This window comes from Osmerus eperlanus, chromosome 10 (genome assembly GCF_963692335.1).
Source record: "Osmerus eperlanus chromosome 10, fOsmEpe2.1, whole genome shotgun sequence".
Lineage (NCBI taxonomy): Eukaryota > Metazoa > Chordata > Actinopteri > Osmeriformes > Osmeridae > Osmerus > Osmerus eperlanus.
In genome coordinates, this window is record NC_085027.1 from 16,310,407 (window position 1) to 16,325,012 (window position 14,606).

The 14,606-nt window shown below is 44.0% G+C and overlaps 1 protein-coding gene across 2 annotated transcripts in view; it reads left to right on the forward strand.

Moving 5' to 3' along the window:
• Positions 1 to 14,606, forward strand: part of myo1ea (myosin IEa) — a 44,053-nt gene that overhangs the window by 5,403 nt on the left and 24,044 nt on the right. For both annotated transcript variants that reach the window (XM_062470829.1, XM_062470830.1), the window contains exons 2-3: positions 12,140 to 12,283; positions 13,541 to 13,630. In XM_062470829.1, coding sequence (XP_062326813.1) covers positions 12,140 to 12,283; positions 13,541 to 13,630 — 234 coding nt within the window. The remainder of the gene's footprint in view (positions 1 to 12,139; positions 12,284 to 13,540; positions 13,631 to 14,606) is intronic.

Genomic DNA, 14,606 nt, shown 5'->3' on the forward strand with positions numbered 1-14,606 from the left:
ACAGGCAGAGCATGTGGATGGGAAGCTTTCTCTCCTTCTTGTGCAGGCTGGGCCTTTGAGGGCAGGTTGTGCGGCCAGACTCGGGAGGCCTGATGGCTTTCTTGGGAGGGTTGCTGCTGATGACTTCCTGAGTGTTTAACGTCAGCTCAGATGGGAGTTGTGTTGCTCTTGGTTGCTAGCCAGCACCCATTTCCCGTAGCCTGTGAGTAGGAGGGTCTATCCGGCATGACTGCTCCCCACCACCTGCTTTTCTTTTTTTTTACTCCACCGGCATCATCAGATTATCACCCTGCCGAGCATCTCTATAGTTGGAGCTGTTTTAAACAATGCCTGTTTTAGTATATCCAGTGTGTTGTTTCCAAACATTTCCAAACAGCCTTTAAGAGTACAGGTGGAGTTACAGTAAGCTTATATACGTGGATGTGATATAACATGGCATTTCTTGTTGGTGAAAACGAGTGAGTGCTCCCTCTTTTAATTCATGCCAAAAATAGATCCCCAGTTCCAGCCCTTGCTCCTATTTAATCAAGCTCCTGCATGTCTGGATTTGATTAGCTTCTCAGTTATGCGTCTTTTTTGTGGGCTGCTAATATCTCTTAAAAGCTGTTGTATATCTGTTCAAATCTGTTAAAGTGTGTTTAGGCAGGGCTGTTTTATGGGAGTAGTAGTTTATGTACTCCAAATGAGTGTACTATGTCCATACTGTTGGCATTTTGTGTGTGGATCACTCTCTATGTGCACAGCTGCAGTGAGGCCTAAAAAATAAATATTGACTTGTATAGAAGTCAGTTTGTGTTCAGTTGCCTCTGTCAGACAGCTGATATTATTTATAAAGTCACTTATTTGTCCTCTAATTTAAATAAGTCTTACTTCTCCTCTTTCCTGTTTTGTCAGGGATCTTAAAGGGGTCGGTTCATAGAAAGAAAGAATTCAATCAGTCGTACCAAAGTAGTAAAAAGAGCCATACATCCAATATACATGCTTGTTATGTTATGTGCTGATTCTGCACAGAGCTCAGACCCTTCTATCGTTGTGTCAGCGAGATATCTCTCTCGCTCCCCATTGAGTCTATAAAGTCCAGGCACTGACTCCAGCCTCTTCGCTCCAGGCCTACCATTTACTGTGGCAGTATGTCTGACCTTCAGCAAACTATCCCACAATCACTTGAGGGACTCTCTGCTCATGCCAACCTTGCTGTGCCGTAGCACTTTACCCAGAGTCTTCAACTGTTTTAGTAAACACAATAAAAACAGCTCTGTTGCCTTGATGAGTTTTAAAGTGCTTGCCCTCCTTGTTCTGCTTTCAGCTGTCCTGTCTGGGCCTCGGAGGGCTTTTCTTCAGAAATCTAAATGGGCCAATTTGTTCAGACCATAACCCATGACTGCTTCTGGGCTAAACTGCCAGGCTAACTCCTTCAGACTAGGCCCTGTACTGGCAATAGACATTTCTTCCTAGCAACTGCTTCATTAAAAGAGGACTTCACTTTTTCTTCATGCAGCAGGAGGAAGTACAGTTTGGCAGTCTATGTCAAGTTGTTTTATTTAAACAATTCTCTACAGTTCATTGGTGTCATGGTAGGTAATACATACTCTTGAGCTCCAAATAATTTCACAGTGAAAAAAAAACAGAATACAGCTTCATCTTTCAAGAAAACATCATTTTGAGTCATAATTCAGGCTTTGAAAGAGCCTTTCCAACTGGCCAATGCGGTAGCTTGAGGTCGTAGTAAAATACTGACTTCCACCAAGTCTCCTGCCCATGTCCTTAATGAATGAGCATGACTGACAGACCACCCACATGGGCTCCCTGCTCCAAGGAAAAGAGATCCAGACTCTGAAATGACCAGCAGAACTTGTAGGGAGGGTATTGAGGGTAATTCAAATTTGGCTTTTGCATAAAGGCTTTATTTACTCACCTAACCTGTTTGGATCAAGCTGTGTTCAGTGAGGGAGATTACATGGTTGTGGTAAAACCCTGCCATGGTACCCACTTTGGGTCATGTGTGGCTTAGATTAGCCTGACAACCAATGGGATGTATAAGAAGGAAAGGTTATTCCAGATTTTTTGTTTAACACACACAAAAAAGGAGGCACCGTGGTGTACTGTACTTTAGTGTGTCCATTTTTGCTTATTCTTTGTTATTGAAGTCCAATGCATAGCCTATTTTTCATTCATACGGGGTGGATGAGGCTGTGTTTGGCTGAAACCTGAGACTGGACAAACACTAGGAGTTCACAGGAAGTCATATGAATGAGCACACACTGCACATGGTTTGTCTACCTGCAGCCAGCAAGAAAAATACTGAGGCTGCTCTATACTAGTAGAATCAATGGTGACGTATTCACTGTCTAGGTTTTCTAAAGGGTTCCTCCCTTCGACTCACATTGTTTGATATTAGGTTTCATCTGTCTTTTACAGTCACTTTTGGTGGGGTGAATCCTAACATCCATTTCTGGGTCAATTCGTCATTTGTGACATGTAGCTTACAAAGTGTTAGACAAGTGATATGTTCGTCTGTTTTTATAAACTTTTTTCCAGTTAGTAGACATTTTGAAACTCCCTCTATATTAGCTTACACATGCTGAATATAGTACATGAAGCCTGGGATGTACTGGACTGGGCTGGGCTTGCCCTGGGTTGGGTATAAGACAGAGTTCATGTGTCTTTTCTAAAGAGGTATTCAGCATTTAGAGCAGCCCTGCCCTACCCTGCAGGCCTCAAAACTCTACCCTTCACACCAAACGTCATCTATTATACTGTAATGAAGCCTAATGCATCTAAATTTGGGTAATGCGAGCTCCACTTTTTACTTGTCCTACATTCAAAGGACTTTGAACAAGCCGTGACCCAGATACATTTCAGTGTTGAGAGTGGAGACAAATAAAAGGCAGAGTCAGGAACCGTGTTAGTCTGCATTATTGATGCTGGCATTGCTTTCCAAAGCAGGTGACCAAGGACTGGGTATGAGTTGCACAGCAGATTGAGTGAAGCCCTGAGCAGGATAACTGTTATACCACCACTGCCTCCCATCACTGACAGACCAGAGTTTAGTGACAGGGCAGCTTTTGTGCAGGCGATAATGGCTTTGAAACACATTGATTGATGTTACAATACTTATATTTTTATGCCTTTAGAGGTTTGGGTACTCAGGACTTTTTCCACTGGGCCCATGTCTGCTGAATGCCTTGCATGGAGGAGCTATTACTGCCTGGCCAGGAGACCCAGACGAGGTCAGAAATGTTTTGACTGATTATGGCAGGACAATTAAGTCTGAGGAGTTTTCCTCATCTTGGCAAGGACAACTCCTCGCCTGGCAAGATGATGAGGGCAGCGGTGGTGTTGGCTGGGCATGGCTGCCATTCAGACAGCAGGGCCTGCCATGGTGACCATGGTCCAGTCTTTCGTTCTAGAAGTTTCCAGTGTCACCTTAAGGGGCTGGGGCCGAGGCTGGTGTCTGAGGTGCTCTGTGACCCTAATGAAAACCCCATCCCTCTGGCTGCGGTGGTTTCACACTGTGACTCATTGTCCACCACCCCCCCCCCCCACCCCCCTCCCTCCCAGCCCCCTTCCCTTGGGACAGCCGTGTCTGACTCATCCTCTGACTCCTCTCTCTGATGCTTGTTTTGTTTGGTTCCTGTCCTGCTATTGGGAGGCTCTCAACTCTCAGTCAGCACTATGTCTCTGGCTCGTCTCCCCAACGAGTGGTTTTTTAGAAAGTGCAGACTCAGCAGTTAATCCCCCAGCCGTGATAGAGTCCAGGTGGTAGCTCTGTTTGGAGTGGGATCCCTCCAAGAGCTCTGTCTAGTTTACATCGCACTAACTATCTGCTTGACCTACACCAGAACTGAGGAGTCACTGTTAAGGCAAGGGGAGATGTAAGAGGATCAGGGACATGAGTTAATGATGAGTTGTTAATACAGACAAATGTTCTGCTATGGTCAGGGGTTAAAGGTCAAAGCTGATGCATGGCTGTGGAACCCTTTGGTGACCAGGGTCACAGAGACAGGAAGTAGTCACTAATGCTGCACAGGGCAACAAAGCCTCTTTGATTGAATAGGTTTGAAGTTTGGGTAGTTTTATTTTTTCTATCAGCAAAATCTTCTACTGTGCATTGGCCCAAAGCCTTTCTAAAAATCTTTCCAAATCATGTTAATCCTTCTCAGGGAAAATCTTAAGCAGGATAAGAGTTGAATTGAGAACCAGGTCAAGTAAACTGCTACAAGGCAGCAGCACATGTATGCACTTATCCAACACTGGGAAATGGCTCTTGCATGAACAAAAGCCAATTGTATTGTAGCCTTTTCATGGCCAAATCCCAATTTTTATTCATGACCAAATCCTTGGCTAGTTCCATGTCGTCAGAACAGACAGCACAAACATATGTTGTGGATGAAGCTCATGAACATCTGTGTCTGAGCCATGTTTTTTAGCCTCTAGATTAAATTGCAAACTTGACTTAAGAGTCCAGAAGCTTCCGAAGAACTAACTTCTCTCCTGCAGTTGGGACCAGCACTTCATTAAAAATCCTTTTCCTAATCTGTTGATAACAGCCAAGTCTCAACCATGGTCAGAGCCAAACCACAGCATGCTGGAGTGCCTGTGGGTGTAGGCAAGGGAGGGGGAGGTGGCAGCGCACAAACCTTCTATAGTTTGAGCATCTCAAGCCTGTATTTAGCCTTCTGTATCTCTTCTCTGGACCAACAATGTAATAAGACTCAAGTCTCCCAGGCCTCATTGAACTGAACCTTTAATGGGTTTGTCTGACGTTGGATTGAATTGTAGACTGTTGAGCTACACGTCTGCCTGGAGACTTAGCTCATTCTTAGGGGGAAGATTCAGATTTGGGGCAGAGCAAAGCTCTGAGTTGTATTGAAGACTCGCGGTGTGTCGGGTGGCTGGGGTGCTGGGGTGGACTGCCGCCTGTATACTGAATCAAACCCAGCCATTTCCTGTGCCCTGAGCTCAGCTCCCCTCAGCACTCTCCATATATGGTAATGGTATTTGCATGAAGGAAAGCCTAGTCTTATGGATCTGGGGCTGGTGCAGGAATTCCTCAAATGCTGCTGGATTAACTTTGGCAGAAAGTTCTGGTAGTGAGGGCTGGAGAGAATGGTGAGGGAGCGGATTGTTTTTTCAGAGGAAGAATGAGATCAAGACATAAATCTGTTTAATCAGAGTTCTGCTCTGACAATGGTCAGGATCCTACTTCCTGTGGTTGATGTTGTTTTGACAGATGTACGCTCATGAAAGGAATGTGAATGGAACTGTACTAGAGCTCACAACATTACTATTCACATTCAGCTCTAACACACAAACATACCCCACCATTAAGTGTGTGTGTGTGTGTGTGTGTGCATCTGTGTACAGGGTTGATGTTCTCAGAGAGTGATGTATGTGCTGGCTCCATGGTGATGTTATTATTGCTAGCTAGCTCCAGCTTCCTGGTTGTCTCCCTGTGGGGTTGTGTGCTTTCAGACCGACACCACCTACTTACCTCAGGTTTTCCACCACCTGGGGAATCACTTACTGCACAGTACAGCCCTCACTCAACTCGGGTTGAGATGCTACTGTGGAGCTCAAACAAGAAATTGACTCTAACCAGAGCTGTCATGTATAGGCCTACATAATGCTTCATCAAATCTGAAACATATTGTTCATTTAATTCCTCTACGAATAGCAAACAGGGAACCTAGAAAAGCCTTTTCTGTTCCACATAGACTGAACTACTTGACCTTTTGCCTCTTGTATTTCCGGCTTATGACCTCTCTCTCTTAAAGCAGAACATTATCTTCCCCAACAAGGCAATAACAGCATAAAAATAGCATCCTTAAATGGCAGGCTCAGTTCTATTGTATCCGGTGGTTGCACCAGGGTGGTTCTTTATTTAAACGTGTAGATAGAGGTTTTGTTCCATACATAATGGTGTTGGCTATGAGATTTGATGTAAGATTCCCCCAAAGCTGAAATATACCATATACCTTACACCATATACGTATTTTGTGCACGTCTTTGTGTGTATTTGAGACTGTGGGTCTCTGAGTTTGTGTGTGTGTGTGCCTGGATATAGCCAATAGTGTGACTAATTCCCACTCCCTGCATCCTCCTCTTCCTACGACAGTACATGCCATCTGCAGAGAGGTGTTGATGAGGTGATGCCTATGACATCACCTGACGTGCACCCTGCTCAGCTTGCCATGGACAGGAGAAAGCTGCCTTTTCTTCTTCTTGAAAAAAGTTGTAAAACATGATAATGGGTACCGTCTGGAAAATGAATCTCGCAGTAATTGAAGTTGTGTCTCTCTAAATGCACCTAGAAATGAGCTGAGAAGGTAGTTAACATTCCTGTCCATGTCCCATGCTAAGAGAGTCTGTAAAGACACAAGTATTTATTTTGTTGGTGTAAGAATATCTCGCCACCCTGAAGATCATTAAGGACTTAATTTGTGCAATCTTTCTGACTTTGTACAAGTCAATTACTAAGGCGTACCATGGCTTTCCATTGGCCAATTATGTGCTGTGGTTCTGCCTTTATTTTCCTGTAATTCCACCATGCCTTGACTGGGTCGTTTTGGTATGATGACTTGGTTCAGGCATGATAACTTATTGGGTGTGCTCATGCCTTCGGCGAGAGCACAAACTTTGTTCTCTCACATATATATTTATTATTGTTTATTTTCTCCCCCCTAAAACTCAGTCAATATTTGGCCTACATACACAACGGCGGTGTCAAAAGGTTCGTCTTGGTAGCGATTGCGTTGCTTCTATTGGAATTTACGTTCCGTTGCATGGTTTGGGCTTAAGTTAAGTTTTTGTGCCGAAAAGTGAAGTTAACGGTGGCTAATTTGCTAGCCACAGTCACTGATGTTACTAACGTCACTACGTCACTAACGTCACGAAAACACGCGTGACTACCTGTAGCAGAACATTAGTTTAGCAGCTCGTTAACTTCTGGGAGATAGCTAAGCTAACTGCTTTACTGCAAGGCAGCTGCAGAAACGCCACAAGCAAAGAGGCCAGGGTGATAAATATTTACTAATTTTACATTGTGATATGACACACAATTGTGACGTGTAATGTACAATATAAGCTGATTTTATTAAGGAAGTACATCTACTTTCGGAAACAGTAGTCTACTATGTCACTGAAGTATTAGCATCATGACATTAGCCTCTGTTGCCCGGGCAACACATACTACAGTGGTCTATGATGCATCTGTTTTCAATCGTTAAAATAAACATTCCTCACAAATACATTTTCGTTGTAGGATTTATGACATTACATTACAAGTAAACAATTTGTGGGTGAAATTATAATTACCTGTGGTTTCAAACCAGTGTTGCTCACTGCAACGCTGTAGCCTACCCGAGACACTACAAAAACATCTACACAGCTGTACAGTAGGAAGTCAAACGGCGACAGAACATGTTCGGCACTCCCCTTACTTAAACCAAAAGTCTATCTAACTACTAACCTTAACTTCATTGCCACAGCCTAAACTTTGTCAATCTGTTCATGAAAATAATTAATTTCAGCCTAAACCGTACAACGGAACGTTAAATCCAATTCAACCAACGCAATCGCTACCAAGACGAACACAGCAGTAGTCTACTGTACTGTACTGTAGTAGTACAATTTACCGGGGCAGCTTCTCCACACAGGGCTATATCGCATTTTGCGTTGTTACTGACAATGATCGCTACCAGTGAGCTTTTTATGAATGAGCGATTTTCCACTAAATAAATGTCAAGCTTATTTACGTTTTGGGGGGCATATTTTCAGTTAGCAGATGGTACTGTTTGAATCGCGATTCCATCTTCTACTGCCGGGTAACGTCGTAGAATAATCTTCAAAGGGGGTTCTTTATTAATGAATGAATGCAATGAGTACGCTAAATGCCTGAAAATATCATGAGAAGGGAAAAACTTAAAATGACGTTTAAGTCATAGAGATTAGGTCAATTTTTACACCGGTCTGCCAAATGTATTCGTTTTGATTCAACGATGAGGCTGCCTCTTGCAGGGGAAATGAGAAGACATCTATTTCATTCTACACTTCACTCGTATTTTCAGTTGTAAATGAGCAGCAAAAAAGAAGCTTTTAAATCTATGTAATGTTTATAAATAATAAGTATACATTTTTATATAAAATATACAGAAATATCAGTAGTAAAAATGTCATTCAAAAACGGACCCCTGTGCAACCGACGAAAGCAAACACACCCTACAATTTCCCCAGAAATTGTACCCTCTCTAGTTTTCATTGTTTTTCTTTAGTTTAACAATAGTTTACCATGTGCCAGCTGTCAAACGGTAGTCAATATTGCACTGGACAAACTATTTTTGACTTTAGAATGTGGAAAATATGAGGACGGTTTATCCACCTATCCAATCTGAATCACTACAGTGATGAAATCAAAGGACTCACAAGCTGGGGAAAAACTTCAGAGAAGCACTAAGAGGCAAGCCTCTTGCCTTTGTTATGGTTCCTTTGCATCGGCGTTTGGTGGGTAATCAGCATACTGAGGGTGTCACAAGGGCTGATTCTGATGTGATTGAATCACTCTTCAGGTGTGGCAAGATGTTGGCTCCGTGTGGTCTTGTGGACCTCACTACATCCCCCCGGATGTCAACTTTCATAGACCGTCGTCGATGAAACTGTTGACATGAAGACAAGAGAAGAAAGACCACAGCAGCGTAACAGCATGTCACCCCCCCCTCCCCAGACATTGGCATGGCTATGAGTGATTAAGCTATGACATGACATAGGAAAAAGGTTGAGAGGAAATTATTGAAACAAAAAGAGGCACTTGAAGTGGCTTACAATGGCCGTAGCAATTGAAGCTTTGTGACTAGGGGTCTAGATGAGGGAAAAGTTGTCGGCTTTCCAATCTTTTTAAATCAAACTAGTTTCAATAAACTCATTTAGGTTATGGTTACAATTGACTGCCAAAGACGTATACAAATAACAAATAAAGGTACAAGGTAATTATAGTACATACTTTACACAATTATAGTTACTAAGTAGCTTCTTGAAGTCAACGTAACTAAACCACATTGATGAACTGCATCTAATAATGTAACTTTAGTTTGGCAACCACTGTTATTTTAAAACACAGTTAGCTGTGGGAATAGTCAATGCTTTTTTCGACAAGCTATCGTGGCGGCATAATAGGTTACGTGTAGAAACTGCATTGTTTAGTTGCTTCTAAACAAAAGTCCTTCAGGACTAAGCACTACTGTCTGTTTCCCTGAACTAGACATGTGCACCAACGTATTAGTTGGTTGGTTAATTCACTTAACCAAATAGCTACACTATTAAAATAGAGGCTATAATAAAGGCTCTTATGCTACTTTCCGTGAAGAGCTGGCCGAGGCAGATTACAACGTAAATGTCGGGGCAGCGGTGTTTCTGAGCACGCGCGTACCTCCGGTCAAACCTAGCCGCTTCCTTTGAGCTAGCTGGTCCCACACACACACTCGTGGTGGCGGTAGGTTACGTGTACAGAACTGCGTTGTTTAGTTGCTTCTAAACAAAAGTCCTTCAGGACTAAGCACTACTGTCTGTTTCCCTGAACTAGACATGTGCACCAACGTATTAGTTGGTTGGTTAATTCACTTAACCAAATAGCTACACTATTAAAATAGAGGCTATAATAAAGGCTCTTATGCTACTTTCCGTGAAGAGCTGGCCGAGGCAGATTACAACGTAAATGTCGGGGCAGCGGTGTTTCTGAGCACGCGCGTACCTCCGGTCAAACCTAGCCGCTTCCTTTGAGCTAGCTGGTCCCACACACACACTAGCAGCTATTTCGTGAAAAACAATTGAATACGCACACAGCCACTGTAGCCCAGGCACAGTAGTATTAAATACATGGTGCTACATACAGTTAGAGCTCGCTCTATTTTAACAGTTCGTTTCACAAAAGTTACGATTGCTCATTTCAATCTATCTTAGCCTCACACGGGGCGCCATTATGTAGCGGGGTTTGCTCGTTTAAGATTAGCAATACTTAATTTATAATAAAGTATGTAGTTCTTGGGGGCACCACCCTAATATTGGTTTAGGACATTAGGGAATCCTATGTTTAATATGTAATAATCAGTCTCATCTTTAGGAATGAATTCGTTCTAAGAGTAGAGCCAATCGTAACATCAGTGAACACGCACGTCAAAATATCTTTACAATGAATTTATTCAAGTAAGGTAAACAGATCTTATGAAAAGTTGGATTATGGGTTTGATATGAGAGATTGGTTTCAATGAACAGAATGAAATGGTCTAACTTAAAGAAAGGCAGAAATTGTACAGTCAGTGATTACATCCTTACAAATCATAAACAGAGCTCACGCCAATGCCATGTCGAGGAGGAAAGAGCGTTAGCCATAGTTACGTTTGATCAGGGGTTGATCAATGATGTTGAGGGCGGTTTGCGCCAAAGGTCCATTTGAAGAATCTGAAGTCACAGCGCGGCTGCGCTGGGTCATGTGACTGAGTCTGCGGGATCTCAGTGAAGTCGCATTTGGAATTGCGTTTTTGGTTCTTCTGTTGAAACGTCCAGATAGTGTCGCGATCACTATAAAGTTGAATCTCAGGAGAAGCTTGGCGACGTCCTTGGAACGCCAATCCTGATGGCGTTCATGCCATGGTCGGTTTCGCTGGAGTCAGAGATTGATGGTCATCTTAGGGCTTTATACAGTTCCAGGGAGGACCCGTCTGGGGTCAGATGTGGATTGGGGGAAGCTGGGTTCTCAACTCCCCCCTCCTTCCTTCACACCTACCAAAGGTGTGATCTGATCTCTGGCTGATCATTCGATGGTTCAAATATTGTTCTGGACATCTTGGTACAGTTACAAAATATAGTTGAATGATTGTTTTATTATGATAGCTTCGTGTAGATACCAAGAATGACGTGGTTATCTTTCAGGAAGAAGGAGTTGTTACTAGAATCAAGATTTCAGTGAACACAACATTAAAACAAAGTAACAAACATAACACAAATATCCCTCTCATAATTCTCCACCTTGTACTCTTGTGGTAAAGGTGAAGTCTCAAGCACTTTCCTCAAAAGTTCTGATCAAGGTATGTTCTTTGTTCAAATCGCCGCCGAAACGGATAGCAAATGGTCGCTGGAGACGTGTTGTCTAAATCAGGCCCTTTGAAGCTTGCAAGCTAGCAGGAGGGCTGATTAGGTAGATTGGGAGGTCCCCCCCCCCCATTCTATGGTTCCTTTGCATCGGCGTTTGGTGGGTAATCAGCATACTGAGGGTGTCACAAGGGCTGATTCTGATGTGATTGAATCACTCTTCAGGTGTGGCAAGATGTTGGCTCCGTGTGGTCTTGTGGACCTCACTACACTATTGTATTCAGTGTGTGTGGGTGTCTGTGTTTCACGTGTTAAATAATTTAATGGTCAGAGGTGACGTGTCCAGTGTTGACTAAAGCTCCAATTCTGGCCTGGAACTTTGATTGGTCCCCTGTTAAGGAGAGACTCACTCCTCACAGCACATTGTGATGCTATCCACAGTAGCCAGATGACATTGACTCATAGCACATGATGAATGAGCTCAGCTTTCTGGAGAGCCCGCTCTCAGCAGAAACACAACCGGAACGAGGGGAGGAAAGGAACAGGGGGAGGTAGACGGTAGTCAGGATATGGCATCAAAATAGGCTTTTGGCTTCTAGACAGCACTTTTGGGAATCCTGACCCTGCACCTTCTAAAAGCTAAAAGAAAACAAAGCTTAACATCTGTGTGGATGAATGAAGCGTTGGAGCATGTCCCTGTCTGTGTGAGACTAATGTCTTAGTCATATGGATGCTTAAACTCAGTTTTCTCCCTGACCGAATGTTTGGCTGCCTAATCTAGTAGTCTCACCCAATTAGAGTATAATCACAAGTAAGCTCACTCTTCAAATGTAATAAGGGAAAACTGATGCTTATTCAATTATACAGTATCTGCCAGGGCAGTAATGTATTTTATGGACACTAGCCTTTTTAAATGTTACTGTATTCATATTATAGAGTAAACTAATCCCTGTGTGTGTGTGTGTGTGTGTGTGTGTGTGTGTGTGTGTGTGTGTGTGTGTGTGTGTGTGTGTGTGTGTGTGTGTGTGTGTGTGTGTGTGTGTGTGTGTGTGTACAGGGGAGCCGGGGGCACTTCCGGTACCACTGGCAGAGCCACAATGTCAAACAGAGTGGAGTGGACGACATGGTGCTTCTCCCTAAGATCAACGAAGACGCCATTGTGGACAACCTCAAGAAGAGATATATGGATGACTACATATTTGTATCCTTCTGCATTCACATCTTACACTTACATGGGGAATAACCAAACCCTGACGCCCACACAAACACACTGAAACATCCGCCCACTATTCCCAGAATAGCTGAATGATCATTCACAGTCCTCTAGTAACTCTTGAGTAATGGCTCCAAGTCCAGAGGTGCCTCCCTCCTAAGCCCTCCCCCACCTTCTACAGCCAGAGCGGGGTGGAAAAGGGGCCCCTTCGTGCCCCTGTCTGGACCCCAGACTCCCACTTCCCTTTCCTTCAGGGTAGAATGGATCTTAATCAGGTTTTCTCTGGTTTGATCTCACCATGCAGTCATGCTGTACGTAAAGGGGGTTGGGGGAGAAAATGTCTAGTATAGTGAATATGAGAGCAGCTACTTTCCCACAACAACAGTAACTTTTGATTAAATCAATGTGTCTGTGCTGAGAGCGCACAGAGGCCAGATTCTTAAAGTGCCACAAGCCCCAAAGGTCTATGTGATCCCGCTGATAGTATCAAATGAGTGTTTAGGCACACTCTTGACAGTTTCTAAGAAGAGGTTTGAAATGTACAGGTTTATTCTGCCCTCTATGGCACCGTGCCGTATTCAAACTGCAGTGAAACGATTAGGTCTGTTTATAACCCAATTGAAAGTAATGGTGAAAGTTCTCAAAGGAGCTAATTTCTCAGTCCTCTTCTATGTCCATGCTATATTTAGGGTTAGGGAGCTGAAAGGAGGCTGGACATTTTAGAGCCTGAAAACTCCAAGTCAATCCTCTGATTGTGGTCAGAAAATAGCAACAACACTTGAGTGTTCCAGCCAGTACGGTTCTGGGCTGGGGTCACTGAAGGCCACCTTCAATGCCAGCTTTATTTGCCAGAAGCAGCTCTGAGCTGCAGGACCAAAACCTCCCATTGCCACACTGCAGGGCTGTTCGCTGTGATGTGTGTGAACACTAGATCTTTACAACGCTCAGGGCCGTCCCCACACACTCTGCTGTTACCACACATACCCACGTGACTTTGAATTTATGGGCCCAATTACGAAGAGTTAGGTCACCCCTCTTTCTCAGACTTCCTGAATCTACATCAAAATGTATAAATAAGATCTGAAGCACTGTTGCCTTAAATGGTCAGTGGTGTTCTCAGTGATGCTTAGTGTTGATTAGATGAAGCTAGTTTTTAGGACATCTACTCTGGTTCAGAAACCTGCCATTCACTGGTGTTTTGTGACTCGGTTTTTGTTGTCAGTTTATGATCCTTAACCTCTACAGACATACATCGGCCCTGTGCTTATCTCAGTCAACCCCTTCAAGCAGATGCCATACTTTGGGGACAAGGAAGTGGAGATGTACCAGGGTGCGGTGAGTAGGCATTTCTCTCTAGAAAGGAGTCAGTGCTGGAGGGAATCAGTGCTGGATGGAGTTAGTGCTGGAGGGAGTCAGTACTGGAGGGAGTCAGTGCTGGAGGGAGTCAGGGCTGGAGGTAGTCAGGGCTGGAGGTAGTCAGGGCTGGAGGGAGTCAGTACTGGAGGGAGTCAGGGCTGGAGGGAGTCAGTACTGGAGGGAGTCAGGGCTGGAGGGAGTCAGTACTGGAGGGAGTCAGTGCTGGAGGGAGTCAGTGCTGGAGGGAGTCAGGGCTGGAGGGAGTCAGTACTGGAGGGAGTCAGGGCTGGAGGGAGTCAGTACTGGAGGGAGTCAGGGCTGGAGGGAGTCAGTACTGGAGGGAGTCAGTGCTGGAGGGAGTCAGGGCTGGAGGGAGTCAGGGCTGGAGGGAGTCAGGGCTGGAGGGAGTCAGGGCTGGAGGGAGTCTCCATTCCTGCTGTTTTGCTATGCATTCTCAGCTTGACTGATAATTGCTCATGGTGCATCTGCTTATAGCAGGCTGCTTTGAGATGTTATTGTAATGGTGGGGGGGATTTTTTTATGATGATGTTAACAGTTTGAAGAACAAAGGACTTCAAACGGACTAGGTTAGGTGTGGTGCAAAATACTTTTTCCAGCAGCACCATGAGCTGGCACAGATGTTGCAGGATCCTTTCTCAGCCATAGAGAAGGCTTGGCACTGCCTTCAGAGAACAGCCTGTCTCTATTCTTTTAACTATTCTTGGCCCGTCAACTGAGAGGGGCCCTGGCTCCCTAATCGGACGTTTCATAAACTCCTCATGCTTGATAAAAACTGTTTGCCCACTGACTTTACAACTTAATGACATTAAATACTCCTAATTCTTCTTTTTTTTTTTACAGTCTTTACACTCAGTTTTCCCAGTTGGAATTGAGATAATAGTCCCACCCAGTTTTACAATTCAAATTCTCTGGTAATGAATTTCATGAATTCTCC